Below are 17,966 nucleotides of genomic sequence, written 5' to 3' on the forward strand. Positions count from 1 at the left end.
ATGTTGATCAAATGGTTGATTAAGTGCACACGACATGCAAAACGGAAAGGAACTCCGAATTTCGCTTCCGAAGAAGAAACAGTTCCAGTGAAAACATCCAATCCACATCCGATCAATATGCCGACAACATACGAGCCCAATTTGTTGATTTGTGCCACTTTTGGCACTAGCAACAAGGTAATTACTTGTCAGCATGGATATATGCGGCATAGTGTAGAGATAGTCTGCGGAAATGGCGGAAACTGCACTTATAACTACAACGAGGAAGTTCTATTCAATAGAATCAACTCCAATCTTTGTATTCAACTTAATCATGCTAACAAAACTTATAAAGATACGTTCGAGACCAATGAAACCGTCCTGTTCCAAAGTTTCATTATCCTTCACTAGAGAGACGAAACTCAAGTTCTACCACACAACGAGATGCTCGCAAATTGGCTCTTGCACTCAGTCTAAGTGCAGTAGAATCAAGCTGGACGAAATAATTCCTGAGTTCAAAAGATCGTCGCCATATTCAGGATACTCAATTTGTGGTAACACGTGCGGCGGTATAGCATGCGGTTGCTTCCTACCATTTCCGGTGTGCACGTTTCTGAGAATTCCCCATGTTCCGAAGAAGACACAGACTGTTTCTGAAGTAGTAAGTTGCATGGAATGACAACCAGTAATCCAAATTGATGTTTATTTCGTGCCTTATAATAAAGGAAAGCTGAACTCTTTCAGTTTACAACCTTATGTCATACAAAAGTATGATGAATTGTCGTTTACAGTCATTTCCTTGCAAAAACCTCATTCTCCATTGATGGACAAAAGATTCGCTGGACCCCAATGGAGGCTATGATGCTACTAGATTATTATCAACTTCCCGTTGAATGCGAGTCATAGGCATTTGCTCTCGATGCTTTTGTGAACTGCACAAATCACATGATCTGTTCTTACGAAAACATGAAAGCACCACAAACATGACAATGTCCACATGATCCACTCCAAAATTTGAGGAAAGAAGTGTCAAATATAATGCTCATACGCACTCCGTCCACAGAAATCTTCAGTGATACCAAAGAAATCTATGCGCTCTCCAAGCAAGGAGAGATCACTCTAGCAATAGAATCCAATTTGCTTATTGGCGGCACCGAGTACATAATCAATCAACCACGTGAGATCTCGGTTCGTGGGGTCAAAGCGTGCTACAGCTGTAGCGGAGACGCAAGAATTGATTTCCTTTGCAATTCATCAATAAACTCGTGGGTTACAATACAGTGTGCACCGTCTTCGTTCGCCTATTAATAAATTATTACTTCCACTGAACCACTTCTACTCTGAGGCCTTAGCTTTATCGCTCTACTGATATTGCATAAAAAAGGAATCATATAATTCTTTCGCACCACAACAGGCGGTTAGTTGCGAGGTTATGCGGCACCACAGGTGGTCGATATTTGGCTAATCACTTACCAAAAGCGACCTGAAACCTGCCTTATGACGCAGCTGGATTCAGGAGATGGACTCCTTTTTAAGACAGGCTTGTGATACGTTCTCCCAAAACTCATGGAACCAGAGGTCTGCAACCTGGCCAAAGATTTCAAAATTATATGCAAAGCACAGTGATAAGAAAGAGATAAAAAGACTGATTCCGGTGGAAAGCTTGGTATGGTAGCGGCAGGAAAGACAGGGTTTTAGGGGTCATCTAGGCTACTGAAACGGAAAAAGACTAAGATGGCCATCTGTGCTTACAATGGACGTGCGCCTGCATCTAAAGGGGTCATTGAAGATCTGATTATGCAAGTTAGGATAATCGGGTACGACGTCATCAAACTGTCCGAGAAGAGACGACGCCACCCTTTCCATCACCGTATATGAAACTGGGGAAGAACTGTTCTTTGGAACATGCGACAGTAGAGGAGTTGGTGGGAATGGTATCTTCGTCAACACAAGAGGAAATGAACATCGAGTCTAAAGCCCGAATCGGACATTTGCGGATGAGAGGATGTGGTTCAACGTCAGCTTTGACTGTTTACTCTCCAACATCAAGCTACGAAGAGGAAAACGTCGAAGCTTTCTATGTGGACCTGTAGGAATTCTGCAGAGAAAGTCATATCTTCTACAAGGTCATGGTGGCGATGTCAAAATTGGCTCCAGAAGAACGCCTGAAGCACTTCACATTGAAATCCACGGCCCTCAATGGAATGAAGGGAGAGAAAGGCTTTCCGATCGAGTTTATCATGACGATTGAGATCATCCATGAGAATTTGCAATTTCAGAAGCCCTCCTCTCCATGCTGAACGTGAAAGTTACCCGATGGAGAATGCCATAATGAATTGGTAATAAACCATAAGAGACTGCCCATATCATCGTCAGTAAAAGGTTCTGCCTGACGGAAGTCGTTGTTGTATCGAAGTCTTAGAGTGGGTCGGAGCATCGTCTTCTTCGAGGAAGATTTTCTCTCAAACGGAGAGGATAAAAAGTCGCGAAGTTCTCAAAGCGAACTCTTACAACCATCACCGACTTTTCGCTTCGATCGTCTGCATACTGCCATACACAACATCGATGACGAATATGATCGGCTTGTAGAACATCTTCACCACTTCAGAGGAAAGCGAGAAGTTCCAAAATCATCAAAACTCATAGAAGTATCGCGAGAGTACAAGATGCCGCTGTGTCTCACTTTCATCGACTTGAAGAAGCCTGAGCCTCTGATATAGAGACCGAAGCGGTCTAGGGTTAAATAACCTGAATGTTCGGTAAAAGCATCACCCCACGAATCTGGGGTGGTGTGGATTTCAGGTGGGTTATGCTTATATGGGGTTATAGATTATGGGGAGAAGGGTGATTCCGTCCATTTCTTTCTAATTGCCGTAAAAATGGCCCGGAATATGCGGCTTCGAGCGTTCCGAGGCGCTGTTTTCTACAACGAGTTCGGTTGGAGCGCGCCAGCCTTGTGTACGCGCCGGATAAAAAATAGCGCCGCGAAATCGCATCTTCCGTGCTGTTTTTTAAGACAATTGGGGAGAAATGGACGGAACCACCCTTCTCCCCATAATCTACAGCCCCGTATAGGCATAACCCACCTGAAACCTGCACCACTCCAGATTCGTGGGGTGATGTCTTTAATCCGGGAAAAATGAGATTTTTTTATGTTTACATAGCTCAAAATGGTACCTGGAAATTGAAAAAAATTGGCGTACTGAAATGTACTCAACACTTCACTACCCTCGTCGAGTTTCTTTTCGGATTTTGGTTCTATGGCAATCTCATGGGAAATTACGTAGAAAAAATTACAACAAATCGAGAAAAACGCTTAGTAGTATGCTTTTAAGGGCAACATATCATCATTCTGACGTGGTATGGATTTCTCATGAAAGCTTCTATACGGGTCGTAGATTGCGGATTGTCGGCTCTGTCCACGTGGTTCCGCTCATCTCTTCGTGATGTGGCGCAGAAGAAATGGCATTGCAATCACTTTAGTTCCTATCAGCTGCGTTAGAACGCGCAGTCCACAATGCAATGCAAGTCGTCGTAGAAACCGGCGACTGTTTTTTTTACGGCGACTACGGAGAGATGGGTGGTTTTCCGGAATCTACGAACTTGTATAGAAGTTTAGTTTCCATGAAATATCCGTTCCACGTCAGATTCCTGGTAGGCTGCCTTTAAGGGATTATAGTCACATCAAACGACGCTACTTAGCCTTAATTCGTAGCTGTCACCCGGTGATTTGTGTTCTTCGAAAGCACTCTACCTCCTGTAGCATTTCCTAGAACGTCAGGAACCAATGCATCTAATCCGAACTCACGCTACCGGATTACTAAGAACCGTTCAGGCTCTGCAAAACCTTTCAACCCTGCGCACTGAAGGAATTCTGGTGGATTTTAACAATTCCCTGAAACTCTCGGGGGCTATTCGGTGAAGAAAATTCTCAGGAAAGTTTACCTGCAATTAACATAGGTATAGCCCATGGAGTATGGAACAAACATTCGGCATTTGTGACTTCGACGAAAAATTGGCTTCGGAACATAAATACTCTCCGAAATATCCCACGAACGAGAGGCCATTGACCTTAAATTTGTTAGAGTCCGTTTTCTTCTTTCTGTAAAGCCTTACATACATAATATATCTCTTTCTGAAATCCTTTAAAGAAAAAACAAGTATGGTGATGGAGCTCGACATACACACCAATATTCCGAATGTTGTGTAGAGTACAGAAGAAATTCTCATCTCCTCAGCGATATTCTGAAATGCATCCATTCGGGAAATATGTATTTGACAACCGTTGAGGTATAAGTTCCAAGTTGGAACTCAAAATATGTGTCTCGCAAGAGAGTTTTATCACCAGCTGCCCGTACTTGTAAGAATAAGCGTTTTTCTACTGGTGTAACGACGTTCTCATTGCTCTCCCACCTTTTATCATACGACCATATGCACAGCTGTTTTTCCTGCTTTCATTTTTGCATTCTTATATAAGAAGTTTGCATTGGAATCGAAAAATGAATAGCATTAGAATTAAATTAAAATTCAACGTTAAAATTATATTTTTAATTTTTTAGAATTAAAATGTTCTTCTACTGGTGTAACAGCATTCTTATTGCTCTTCCGCTTTCTATTATGTGATTATTGATCATTTTTGTATTAGTGTATAGAAGAAGGTCTGCAAATAAAATTCGACTACAAAAATAAATACAAATAATGCAGAAACAACAAACCGGCGCTTGTGAAATCTCTGTTGGAACCGCCATAGCATACAAATTGGTGGAGGTTGTATCGTATTGATGCGGAGCATATTTTTCTGCAGCATCGACTTTATTCCCTTCTGTGAGATTCTCACAGTGGCAATAGACTTTTTACTGCTCTTGTTTTCGCTACGTGTTTTTAATTATGTAGCGGTTCTTTCATTTTAAAATTACATAGTATTTGCTTGGCAACGCGCGTTAGAATCAGAAACAAAAGTTAGAAAAAGTTGGAATCCAGCCAAATGGCTTTATCACCAACAATTCCGGATTTCTTTTCTTAAACACTAAGACAAAGGTATAAGGGCCGTTCTTAAGAGATTGGTACAGGTTGTAGGCAAATGCAATTTTAAAAATAACTTACTACAACTCCATTGTGCTTTGCCACTGCGTTGTTGCATGACACAACTCAAATAGAAACTATAAGTTTTTAAAAACACTTAGATCCTGCTTCTACGCAATGATCAGTCAAACTCAAGCTTCATTTACGTCTATTTCCTTTTTATACTCTCTATCGAAGAGGGTGGCAATTCTGCAAGTAAAGATTGGAAGGATCCGGACGAAAACAAAAAAAAAAGAAAAAACGAAAGCATTGTTATAGTGTCTTATGAGAGGTAACCCTCAAAATAGTATGTTAACGCTATGTATTGATAGGCTTATTCTACAAAATACAGATGAAGCGAAGTTCCAGAAAGCAGGGAGATGAAAATTGCGTCAGGAGAGGGTAAAGCAGGAGAGACGTATCCCACTACGTCGAATTGGGGCGCAGAGCCAAAAGGCAGTTAAATGGGGACGACCGCGTCAGTTTGTTCTTTTAGGAGTGTCCCATCATAATTTTTGCTGCTTTCTGGTGCCGGGACACCAATTCGACGTTATGGGACCCATCTTACAGAACGGGATGATGCATCAGAAGACTGTTCTGATATTGTAGTTTAATTTTTAACAACGGCAAGCATCTTGACTCTTCCCTCATTGCCTGAAGAAAAGGATGCAGCACTGAGCGGTCACTTGAAATTAAAGGAGATAACCTTTCTAGTCGCGAAATATCTTCAATAGTTTTCAGAAGGAGATTAAGAAGGTTTTTCAAAAACCGTACATACCAACATACAAAGATTTGTAATCGTAATGGCAGTCGCAGCAAAGTACAGCCACAACACCGCGTTTCCTTTTTGTCACACTGGCGAAGAGAGTGTAGAATAGATTAGAGAGGGTGTTAAGCTTTCCATGTTAGAATCAGACCCTTGGCCTCATTCTGCAGAAGCTTTGATTTTGCTTGATCATTAAGAAGAGCGGAGGGAAACGGATTTTACTGTGATACTCTCTGCAGCACAACATGCTTTCTTCAAAACCGTTATTACAATGACTCTTAGATACTTAAATGGGCCGTCTTCACTGAACTTGTGGGCCTCAGGGTCTTTTCCACTCGTTTAGCTCTCTCGCCATAGACATCTGCCTTGCTGGATCGCTAAGACATTACATTTCTCTTAGCTCGGAGCTGCGAAGATCTGCTTGTGTTGATCTTTTTTGTGTAGGCTAAACTTCAGAAGAGATCTCTCAAGGGCTCTGTGGATAGTGAGCACCTTCTTGGCAGTAGGTTCTGCTCACGTCTCCGCTGCGCAAGAGAGCGATGGAGGAACTCTCGATTCGAACAGACGGGCACAGAGATCTTGCTCCGATAGTTGGTCCGTAGCTTTTCTGAAGGGTGCAAATCCTGCTCTGTCCCTTTTATTCAGTACTTCTTTGAAGTCGCTTTTCATATTCATAGAACTTCTGAGGTATACATACGACGAAGTTTCCTCCACGATCAGGGAGCCCCAAGGATATACTCTTCCGCCCCCGCAGTAGACGTTCTTGACAATGACATGAAGCGTATGGCCTATAGCCCGAAAAAGGTCTGCTGATGTAAAATTAGGTGCTCTTGATAGCGACTCGTCCTCCCAAACCAAGAATCAGTGGTTAAGCTTCACCAGTGGGGATGATCGACTTTGTCACATGGGTAATGATTTCCATCTCACGACGAGAATAGGTGTGAGTCCAGTCTTCGCTAAGCAAGGATGCTAGTGAGATATTATATTCGCGCAGGTCCCTGCGACACTCCTTTACACTTGCCCTTCTTTGTGCTGCTTCTAGAATCTTCTTCTGCCTGTATTTTGAAGGATCCTCCTATGACGCGTGTCTGCAGCTGGTATTTGCCACTAACTGCTCAATGTGCGATGGATTTGGATTAAGCCTCAAAGACAATCTTCTTTCCAGCAATTCCCTGGTAGTCTTCGGAATTCGACACAAGTTTGACGTGAGCGGCTTTGAGGCACATTTACCACATGCTCGCAGTCCTATCAGCACCGGGTCGTAGTCCTCCTTGATGTGCCAGTCACCTTTTGACAAAGACTCCTCGAGTATTCAGCCGTCGCATACAATTTCTTTCCTCCTTCTCTGCTGATAACAGATGTTCATTTCCATCGTGTGGTTGAGTCAAACAAAGGTATCGATAATCAGAACCTCTACAAAAGGACTGTACTACTGAGAGGTCAACCATTCGTTACGGATGCTGGCCGAATTTGATGAAACCTGTGAAAAGATCGGTCTTCACCTGAACCTGGACGAGTTTCTGATACCCCAAACAAGAGCATCGAGAGTGTAATGAAGAGGACTAAGAACATTTGGCTCCGTGTTCTTCTAGTCAACACCACCGTTCTTCCTGCTTTAACCTACGGTGCGTAAACGTGGGCATTTCGCAAGCAGGAGATAAATGCGATCAGCGTCAAAGAACGCGGAATCCAAAGGGCGATGCTAGGAATATCCTGCATTACATAAGTGGAAGAGGGGATTCAAAGTTTACGTCTACGTCACCGATTGAGGATAAGAAACGCTTGCCGCATATGTCAAGGAAAGTAAACTTAGGTGGGCCGGACACGACGCGTTTCAACGACAATCGTTGGACCAGAGCCGTACGCGACTGGATACCACACGACATCAAACGCACCGCATGAAGACCGCCGAAGCGGTGGTCTTTTTACTAAGTCTTTCAAAGAATAACACGACGCTCTTCGAGTCCCTCGCGAGAAGGGATTCCACTGGGCAACTTATTTCGATCGGGACAAATGGAAGTATTACTGTTGCCCGCTCAAGCAAATCGATCAACAACGAGAGCACAGGTGATACATGTAAAGGACGGAAATAAAGTTTGAGACATAAAAGTTTTTATGACCAACAAATGTGGAAAACGGCGTTTCAAACTTGGAATATTCCGGAGTCGGACGAAGACTCTTCTCTAATATCTTTAATTCCTTCTTCGAAGTTGCGTTCTAAGTCACTCTAATTTCGAATTGGCACGTTGGATTAATTTACCTCTGGTAAAGTTAGTTATAGTGATTGTTAGAAAAAATAAGCGGTATAATTGAATGTTCCTACTATTCTAGGCTTGAGCAAAGAAAAAAGTTCACGTTTTCGGAGACTAAGAGCAAACTACTTTTCCAACATTGACCACATTAAGCATTGTGTTGCTCTGTTTTCAGCTCAGATATAATAATATGAGAACTAGTTCACAACTTACCATGTTAAACTATAGCAACTCTCAGATCTTCCGAGATTGTGGAATCTCACAGAAAAAATACTGCTGAGAAACATCTCTCCAAATGGCATAAAAATGGAATACAATTGACGTCTTATTACGTATCAAATACGTAATCTTATTACGTATTTGCGACCTTGAAAACTTGGATTCGGAACATAAGCAAGTCGTAGAATATGCCTGCAACTATGAAACGCACTGTGCTCACAGAACGAGGTGATGCTTCCGCAAACATGCATAGTCTTACATGCATCGCTCAACGGAAACAACAAGAGGCAAGGCAAGGTCGCCAACGTATAAAACAGACTACAATTTTTTTTGGTTTGACGTACAATTTCGTCTCTTCGATATTTTTTGGGTGCATTTTAGGGAAAAACATCTCCATCGGTATTTTTACCTGAAAAAGTTTCCTAAAACAGAAACAGCGAAAGAAACGCAATGTGACTTAGTTTTAACTTATTGACTTAAGCTAATATTACTTTCTGACGCGGTTGTCCGGATCTTAGCTGCCGCGGGTCGTCCTTGGGCACAACTATGCCCAAACTTTTTCATCCACAGCAAGACCTCGCACTGAATACATTTATCCGAACCTGTACGATATTCTGTGCGACTTAATCTCGAGTGAACTGAGACCGACGACGAGAGACACGCGTGCCTCAGGTTGGCAATGCCCGGCAGTTCAGCGTAACGAAACGGAAAGAATCTACCCTCTCTTATGTATGTATGACCTATTTGGGTTGGGCTTTTGCAGTGTGCTAGACAACAGCTCATTTTTGCAACTCCGGGTAACTTCCGCCAAATAGCCGTGCAAGTTACATAGCTTGTACGTGTCTAGAGCGTATACTCAAATACGCTTGATTCCATTTAATAAAGCAGGGCTGCCGCGAGCAATTAGCAGTCCGACACGTACACGCGGCTCTAGCGTTGGATTCAGCGGCCTTTCATACCGGTAATCCATACTTCCAAGAGTAGGATGTTTTTTTTTTCTTTTTCACAACTTACTGCAAGCTAAGAAAACTGTTGTCAACCAAGAGCATTGTTGCATACGAATTTATTTCCTTCAAGGTTGAACTAAAACTGTTGGTAACGTGCAGATAAAACGTTTAGAACATCACTTCAGAGCAACAATTAACAGAAAATACTCAAACTAATATGTAGAAGATTCTACATCACCTAACTTCACATAACTTTTTCGAGTGAGAAATTCCAGTCAAAGAGTATCCGTCTTGTGTTAATTGCACTCTTTACTATATCAGCTATTCAATCCAATGAAATGATATTATAGGAAAGTTAAGATTCCAACAGTAAAAAGAAAACTAGACTAGTAAAATTCCGTGTCTTACTTCCTTCACATATTGAAATTGCGGAATTGAGCTCACTATTATCATATTGACAATAATGATATAGCTATTTACAGTAACAAACTAAATGCGAGAGATATGTCCGTTCTGAAGACAGGGTTTGGTATGATGACACGCAGCACCTTCCAGCCCCGGCAGTGTAGCAGTGGACTGCACATTTGCATCGCATGCGCCAAAACGTTCATTTCAATTCAGAATCGTCTAAGGATTACGAACGCGTGTCTAGCCTCTATAAGTTGACTCTCTATGACTTCTGGGACTGGCGGATGTATCAATTCAGTCTTTTTGCACTGCCTGACAAATCTGATGCACTGCGACGGTGTCGAACTTTCGATGGATCACGCAGTCGCAGTGAAACCTCCTGCCAACTGCGCTACACCCACCCAGTTGATATAATTGATTTTATAACAGTTTCCTCAGGCGTTATACTTCTAAGCACTGCACAGAGTCCACCACAGATATGCGAAAGAGTGAACAATATTTGAGGCTAGAGCTTTCCTTGCTGGAAGAACAGCTCTGCTTACTACCGAAAAGTGACACAGTAAACAGCAGTCATTCCTTTTTAATGTGATCCCCCACTTATGGGCTTATAATTATGGATATGTGACTTATAATTTTGAGCCGCAACCACTGGCACCCTCCATACACAAGCACATGTATTAATATAGAACTTACACGCGATCTATGATGTGTATATCCATAAATTATACCAGCGTGACACACACATGAAAGAGGACGTAGGGGAAGAAAAGCACGAAGATAATGAATGCGTATACACTATAAGCTGTTCAAAATGACAACCGAGCGTGTAGCAAAATTCCAAAACGGGGACAGTAAATTTGCTGGAATACTTTGGGAGATGGAAGCATATTAGTCTAAAAGGCGTTAAAGAGTACTTGTTATAACTACTGCTCCTTCAGTCAGTCCTTTGGTTCGATACACAACTAATTTGTTTTTTATTGCAACCGACAAATAAACAAACATGAACAAATTGATACACTTGCAGTAGCAGTATATTGATAATGTTAAACGCAAAAGGTAATGGAATAGAAACATTTATTAGTACCGTAAAACTGATTAGTCCATAATTCTGACTTTACTCGAAGCTACAGATTTGAAGGTGCTGGCTTGAACAAGAGAGGGCTCTTTGGCGGTTGGGAGAATTTTAGCTAAACCAGTAGATGAAAGGAGCCGGAAACGGAAATCCGGTCGGAAAATGAGATAAATAAAGAGAGACAACCCGGAATGGGTTGCATATAGGCAGTAGAGAACACCTGAAAAGTTGCACTACGTTTCTGTTGTTTTTTTTTATATATCCACATACAACTTACCATGCTTATACACACCATCCCTCATTTATAATCTCTACCCACGGTCTTTAAGTCTCAATTCACATTTTGTTTACATACACCACATATTATGTTGCTTTCCCATTGAATGAAAGTATTATACTAAAAACTATGCGCAGAGTATGAGGCTATTCGTAAGAGACCTATTTTCATCTGAAAGAGGGACCAGCTTAGAAACGATATTTTATGGAAACGTGGGTTCAAAATGTTTGACTGTCTCTTATATTCTCTTTCCGTGGAATGAAGAAAGCCGCGCGTTATTGTGCTCCAAAATAAGAACGAGAGCCGATCGGCATTGCAGATAACGGCATTAGCTTAGCTTAGCTCTTAACTTCGATGGTAGATAAACCTCAAACAGTGGTAAGCACATACAGAACTTGGTTCCGCAAATTGGAAAGTTGCGAGCCCTAATCGCAATCTCATCAAAGAAATTTCTCGTAAGTGGACGGGGTTCCAATTAGTGTGTCATAGTTTCCAAATAACTATTCGAGACAAATTCAGTCACCGCTTAGACTGCTGTTCAAGAGGAGAAGATTTTCCCTTACCTACAAACAAAGCATTTACTTCTGGAACTTTCCATTCGTTGAGGATCAAGACGAGATTCGGAATAGAAACTAAAATCACAGAAATCCCTGCAATTGCTAGCATCATCCGCTGTCGACGTAGCTCATCTTTTGTGGGTTGCTGGAACGACAAAATCTGTTGGACATTAATTTCAAAGGATTTTCTTCAAAGGAAGGAAATAGCAAGTTTTCAGATTATTTTTGCATTTATTGGATTTGAAATTACTAATTTTGTCTATTATGAATCGTACAATTACCCTCGCTATGACTAATTTCATTTATGTAATTCTGTTGAAAGAAAATTTTTTCTGTAAATCAGCCATTTTAAGTCTGGCCGCTCAGAATTTTCTCCTCTGAACAATTCATTTCTTCAAGCAGCAGATAAACTGGATTGAAAACGGAAACTGTCTCAGTTTTCACAACAAGTGTTTACCAGTGTTTTGCTCCGATATAATCGTCTTTGCTTAACATGAGCATAAAACAGTTGTCAACTGTAGATTTCATGAGTTTGAACCATAGCACTGTAGGTGACGGGTTCATATTTTCACTTGCTCTTTTGTAATTAAGATGCTATAAGAAAGAATCAACGCAAACATAAGAAAAGTTCTACGTTAATCTTCTGATTTTTGAGTCTACTCACCAAAATCTGTGTTTTCCCGTTGGTTATGTATTTTCTGAGAACAACATGTACTTGAACTATTAGCTTCACCTGTCATTTTTAATTACACTCATTAGACGAAACCAAAATTCGGATGCATCAGGGTGAGAAATGGTGCCTATGCAATGTCGGTACTTGACTCTGGCCACGAAAGGAAGGGTTCTAAGTGCAATTATGGCTCAAATACGACAATTCCAGAAACAGCATGCGACATTGCCTTTTAGATCCTAGGAGCTGAATTGCATTACATTCACATAAGCGAAATCAGTACGGTTCCTATCCTTACCATCAGCTTACATTCTAACCCCCATTGGCTTCTAGCTTAGGTGCTTCCACAATCTATTCGAAAAGCATTAGATTGTCATTTTTCCATTGTTCATCTCCTTCCAGAAAAAGAGAACGTGGCAATGTACGCCTTTTTTTCTGAAATGAGCGAACTTACTCTTCTTTTGTTTGTTTTCCTGAAGACGATCACTAAAACCGACAAACAAAACAAATAGGTAGCAGAGATAAGCGTATAGTGGACTGTGCCAAATATGATTCCAGTAGCGTTCATCACAGCACAAATCCGTGAAGAATACGTCGTGACGTGGAACCGGTCCACAATAACTGCCACCAAAAGGAAAATCTGTAAGTGTACCTTCAAAATACCGCTGTTTTCCCATTTATAATTTGTAAAATTCATACTCACCAATGTGAGACCAACAGAGAGTAAGACGAGATAGGTTTTATAGTCATCCCTCCAATTTTTCCTGTACCAGCCAGGGAATTCCAGCGCTACCGTTCGTTCCGAAGCAATGAATAGATTGATAAAAGCAGGAAACTGACCTGAACTTAACGGTATTAGCAATCTGGATTCTCGGCTCATAAGCCACTATAGTGTCGAAAGATGCAGGATGGGTGTCACTCTTTTATTTCCTCTCTCTTTAATAGAAATCATGCTACAAAAGTAAAAAAAAATATAAATATTTCTACTCGTTAAAGTTAGGGAAGAAATAAAACTACTAATACAGTAAAACGTTGTGATCCTGGTTGCTCCTTATGAGCCCAAACAAGAAATTGATGATGGCAGGTATGATCTGATTAATAAAATGCTCATTCACATGTTGATCAAAAACTACTATGCCTTCTGGAAAAAAAGTTGGGTAACGCCTGCGATCAGTGTCTTTCAAACCGGTAATCTATTGCAGAATGGAAACTTCACACCATGTTTGTGAAAATGCACTAAACGTAGTAGATTTTTGGTATGAATGTAAATAAAGAATGCTGTCCGGCAATAATGAGTAGATTGTCTAGGTCGTTGTAATTCGACAAATACTGGTAGCGCTAAAAATACTGGTATACAATATGAAAGATAAAGTTTAGGTGCTCTGACCATCTCCTTATCTACTCTCAAGCTGAAAGTTTTCTAGAATTAGCGACTTGACTTGGCTAGTGTTAATGAATATAATAATCATCTTGTCTATAAATAATCCATAAGAGTGAGGGTTTATGTTTTCAGAAAGTGGATGATCACTCCACCGACGTGGATAAAGGATAAATTATAAAGTTTCTGGCGTTAATCAATCCGCTTGGGATGCGCCCCCACGTTCACTTCAATTCAGAATCGTTTGAGGTTTACGAACGTGTATCTGGCCTATACAATGACTTGCGGTGGCTAGCCGATGTGTCAAGTCAGTTTTTTTATCCTCCCAGACAAGTCTGGTACCAATTACCAATCGACCCCGGAGGGATGAAAGGCTTGGTGAGCACTAGGGCGGATTCGAACCTCCGATCGATTGTGCAGTAAGCGGAACCTCTAACCGCTACATTACACCCGTCCCCCACCGACGTGATCATTTAGAAATAAATGATTGCATAAATTTGTGTCGATAGTCATAGATGACATTAAGTTATATTAGAAAGGAATTAAACCTTTTTTTAAATGAAATCAGCTTTCCTAATAAAACTGTATTTCTCGAAATTCCAAATGTTGAATTTTATCTTTGAATCGGGCACAATCTTATGCAACCATCCAATATTTCCCAAGTTCGACCTTCTTTGAATCTTGGCACTGCAGCGTCGGATCGTGCACCACTTTCTTTTAGCAGAACTGAGATTGTTATTCACCATTATTCTGGGTAACGTTTCCGCGTCATCGCCTTCTTCAGAGTCCAGAAAATCAAAGACACATCTAATCTATTCCCTAAAACAACAATACACAATCACACATCGTCACACAGCAGAGTATGACTTAGCGAAGAGATTGTTCAAAGACAACGTCAGAGAAGCAAACCATTATAGTGTTCACCTTGATAGCCAATAAGCTGCGATGTTAGCGGACCATCGGTTGTTTGAGTTGAGCTGCTAAGAGTAACAGTTAAAGGCATCACCCCACAAATCTGAGGTGGTATAGATTTCAGGTGGAGTATTCGTATACGATCGTAGATTATGGAGAGGGGGTGATTCCGTCCATTTCTTCCTAATTCCCGTAAAAACGGCCCGGAACATACGGCGCGTGTACAAGGCTGGCGCGCTTCAATCGAACTCCTTGTAGAAAATAGCGCGCTGGAACGCCCCAAGTCGTATTTTCCTTGCCGTTTTTTACGGAAATTTGAAAGAAATGGATGGAATCACCCCTCCCCCCCTTCTCCCCCCTCTCCTCCACTCCATAATCTACTATCCCGTATACGAATACTCCACATGAAATCCGTACCACTTCCGATTCGGAGGGTGATGCCTTTAACGATGCCTCTTGCATCTGACCTCGTAGGTCAAAGCTCGCACAGATCTTGATATGGCGTCAGCTCGTTGGTAACAACGATATATTCACCCTTACGGTTTATGGTTGGAGTTTTAGGTGTTATGAAGAACATTTCCAATGTTTTTTTGCGCAAGAACGTCGTGTGTCAAGATCGTGACTACTATGTGGAAAAGGGTGAATCCATGACACTGCCTGCGACGAGCGAGTAAAAGGGTCGTAGATTTTGATTTTACGAGCCCATCTGGGTGCTTCTTGATCCAAATACATAGTGCTCTTCTTGTTTCGACAATGTAATCAGCTCCACATAGTTGACAGGTGATCAGATAGATAAATCCCGATACGCAATCTCCTCGGCTGCCATTTGGACATACGAAACAGTTCGGTGTCTCGCTAATTCTGTCATGGGCACGATTGCAGACTATCTGCTTCTTCAGGTTTCCAGTTGCTATGTCCGCTACTCTGACCCAGTCTTGTAGATCCACCCGTCGTAAGCTCACTCACACCGCATTGCTCATGTCATGAAATCCGTCTGGTGTTCAGTGCTGTATTACATGACTCTGTTTTGAATGCGTAATGTTTGATGGGTACCTATTAGACTGGTCAATGCCATGTTCACAGATGCAGTACGGCCTTGAGCCACAGATAAAGCACTGTAGCTGTCTTGAACATGTTTCAAATGACCGCCTCTTTGATGTTCCACAACATGTTTTTTTTTCTTTGTGAACTCAATGTACCGGGACTGTTTATTCAAGATATCGAAGCAAGTGTCCATTTACGTTGGTCATATTATGCAACAATCATCTATGTAACGGCTGTACAAAAGAGGTTTGTATTCAGGAAAGGATTTTCCCACCTTAGACATGGAAGCAACGGCTAATGAAGGCGCAAGTGTTTGTCCCAAGGCCAAACCTCTAACCTGCCTATAGTATTACCCAGACCAGCAAATACTGAACATCTCAGGCATTCACTCAACAGCACAATTATTTACTTACCGCGAGCCCGTGGATATTCAGAGAGTTGGTTTTTGAGGAGAAGCTCTGATGTTGCTTGCAAAGCAGCATAGTGGAGACGTTTTTGTAAAGCGAGGTGACATCTTCAGAATTCGTCAAGGCGCGCTTTGCGGAAGTCCTCAGTGAACATGTCTGTATTCCAGAGATGAGCAGTAACGAGTTGGAGTAGCAGGCTGAGAATGATGTTAAGCTACCAGGATATTCTGTCGGTGGGACCTCAAATGGTGACTATAGTAGGTCTAATCTTGAAATCCCCGGTTTGTTTGAAGTAAATTCGGCAGCGGAGAGCTTGTGGATTTCGATTAGGACGTGAAAAACTGGGTGAGTGGGCCGGTCATATTAAAAGCGTGTAATAATAGTTTTTGGTACTCCTGCCAGTTCTCTAGTCCCCGTCCATATCCTATCATCGGCATTATCAGTCAAACTCATTAATAGATGAAAGGTGGTATAAACTGCGGTGTCTAAGGAAGGGCTTCTTATTGCTATGTCCAGTTCACGTGATATCACAACAAATGCCCCGTTATCGCTTGCAGAAATTTTGACCTTACCCTGCGAGCAAATGTCGAGTGCCTCGCACAGACTCTTACGTTGCGTGGGTATTAGGAATGTGAAAAGGGTGTTTGCATGACTATCGGCAGAGGATTGAGAAAACGGACACAGCAATCAAGTTCAACAATCTTGGTTCTGCTCAAACAAAGTAGCACACCATCCAGTAATCGATATTTCACAGAATGTCACATTTAATTTTTCCAAGTTGGGATTTTTAATGCTTCACGTTCAACAATGGTGCTGAAAACCAGTCAAGTCGAGAAGTAATCAAACTAGCAAGTTTTGGCTCAGATTTTGGTTCTGAGACTCATTTAGAATAGCATTTATTTATCCAAAACTGCGAAGGAAAGGGTCGGGAGCGATCCAAAATAACAAAATAAAATAAAATAGAATGAAGTTCCAGAAAGTCTATCTTCACATTGAATAAAGCTAAAGTAATGTTATTTACTGCTCATGGCTATGTGTTTTGTGTTGTTTGAAAGCTGCAAAAACACAATGTCTCTGAGTCGGATTTTCTTGAAACACCCAACAATATTTGAAACCATGTATCTAATTAGGACCTAAACGGACTTCGCAGGACTACAACTGCCATCAATGCTTCTCAAAATCTTTCACATCTGGAAAACCAGGATTTTCTTTCACGACTTAAAAAATCCTCTGAAAGTATCGAGAGCTCCTCAATAAAACAGCCTTTAAGGACAAGTACCTGCAAATATCATAAGAACAGCCCATGGAGTGTTGAAGATACATTGCATGCTTGTGACTTTAATGAAAAACTGGCCATTGAACATAAACATATTCCGAAATATGCCTGCAACTAGGAACGACAAGCCATTGATCTAAATATTGTTACACATATTGTTTGATTGAAGATTACATTCTAACACATTCGGTCTTAAATCAACTCGCCAGATCGCCCACGGATAGTGCAAGGAACATAATATATTTTCTTCTGAAATCCTTGAAAGAAAAAACGAATATGGTGACAGAGCTTGATATACACACCAATGTTCCGCATCCTATGTAGAGCAGAGAACGGATTTTCAAATCCTCGTCGATATACTGGAATGCATCCAAAATGTGCCTTGATAGGTCTTGAAAGGTCTAATTTAATTCAACCGGTAGAGCTCGCACTCACGAATTTGTTGGTGTATAATTCCTATCATAAAGATCAAATTAAGCCGAGTTATGAAAAAAAGACGAAAAAGATGCGAATCGGCGTCTTTTTCGTCTTCTGTCGAAGAATTAGCGATCCTAGTGTACGCATAATGAAGAAGGAACAAACCGGTGCTTGTGGAATCTCTGATAGATCCGCCATAGTATACAAATTTGGAAAAGTATCGTATTGGTACGCAACAAATGTATCTAAAACATCGACAATTGTTTTGAAATAAGAGATTTTTTGTTTTATGAAATTCTCTCACCTTATATCCGAGGAAATCAT

At 41.3% G+C, this 17,966-nt stretch overlaps 2 protein-coding genes across 2 annotated transcripts; one reads left to right on the forward strand and one right to left on the reverse strand.

Moving 5' to 3' along the window:
* Positions 1-2,072, forward strand: RB195_019805 (uncharacterized protein; the record flags this gene model as incomplete). Its single annotated transcript, XM_064187828.1, has 2 exons — positions 1-177; positions 1,788-2,072. The coding sequence occupies 2 exons, from the start codon at positions 1-3 to the stop codon at positions 2,070-2,072; spliced, it is 462 nt and encodes a 153-aa protein (XP_064043709.1).
* A 4,602-nt stretch (positions 2,073-6,674) lies between these two features.
* RB195_019806 (uncharacterized protein) lies at positions 6,675-17,966 on the reverse strand (the record flags this gene model as incomplete). The annotated part of the gene is made up of 5 exons (XM_064187829.1): positions 6,675-6,861; positions 6,919-7,093; positions 11,545-11,683; positions 12,912-13,048; positions 14,496-14,589. 5 exons carry the CDS (start codon positions 14,587-14,589, stop codon positions 6,675-6,677), a joined length of 732 nt encoding a protein of 243 aa, XP_064043710.1.

This window comes from Necator americanus, chromosome II (genome assembly GCF_031761385.1).
Source record: "Necator americanus strain Aroian chromosome II, whole genome shotgun sequence".
NCBI lineage: Eukaryota > Metazoa > Nematoda > Chromadorea > Rhabditida > Ancylostomatidae > Necator > Necator americanus.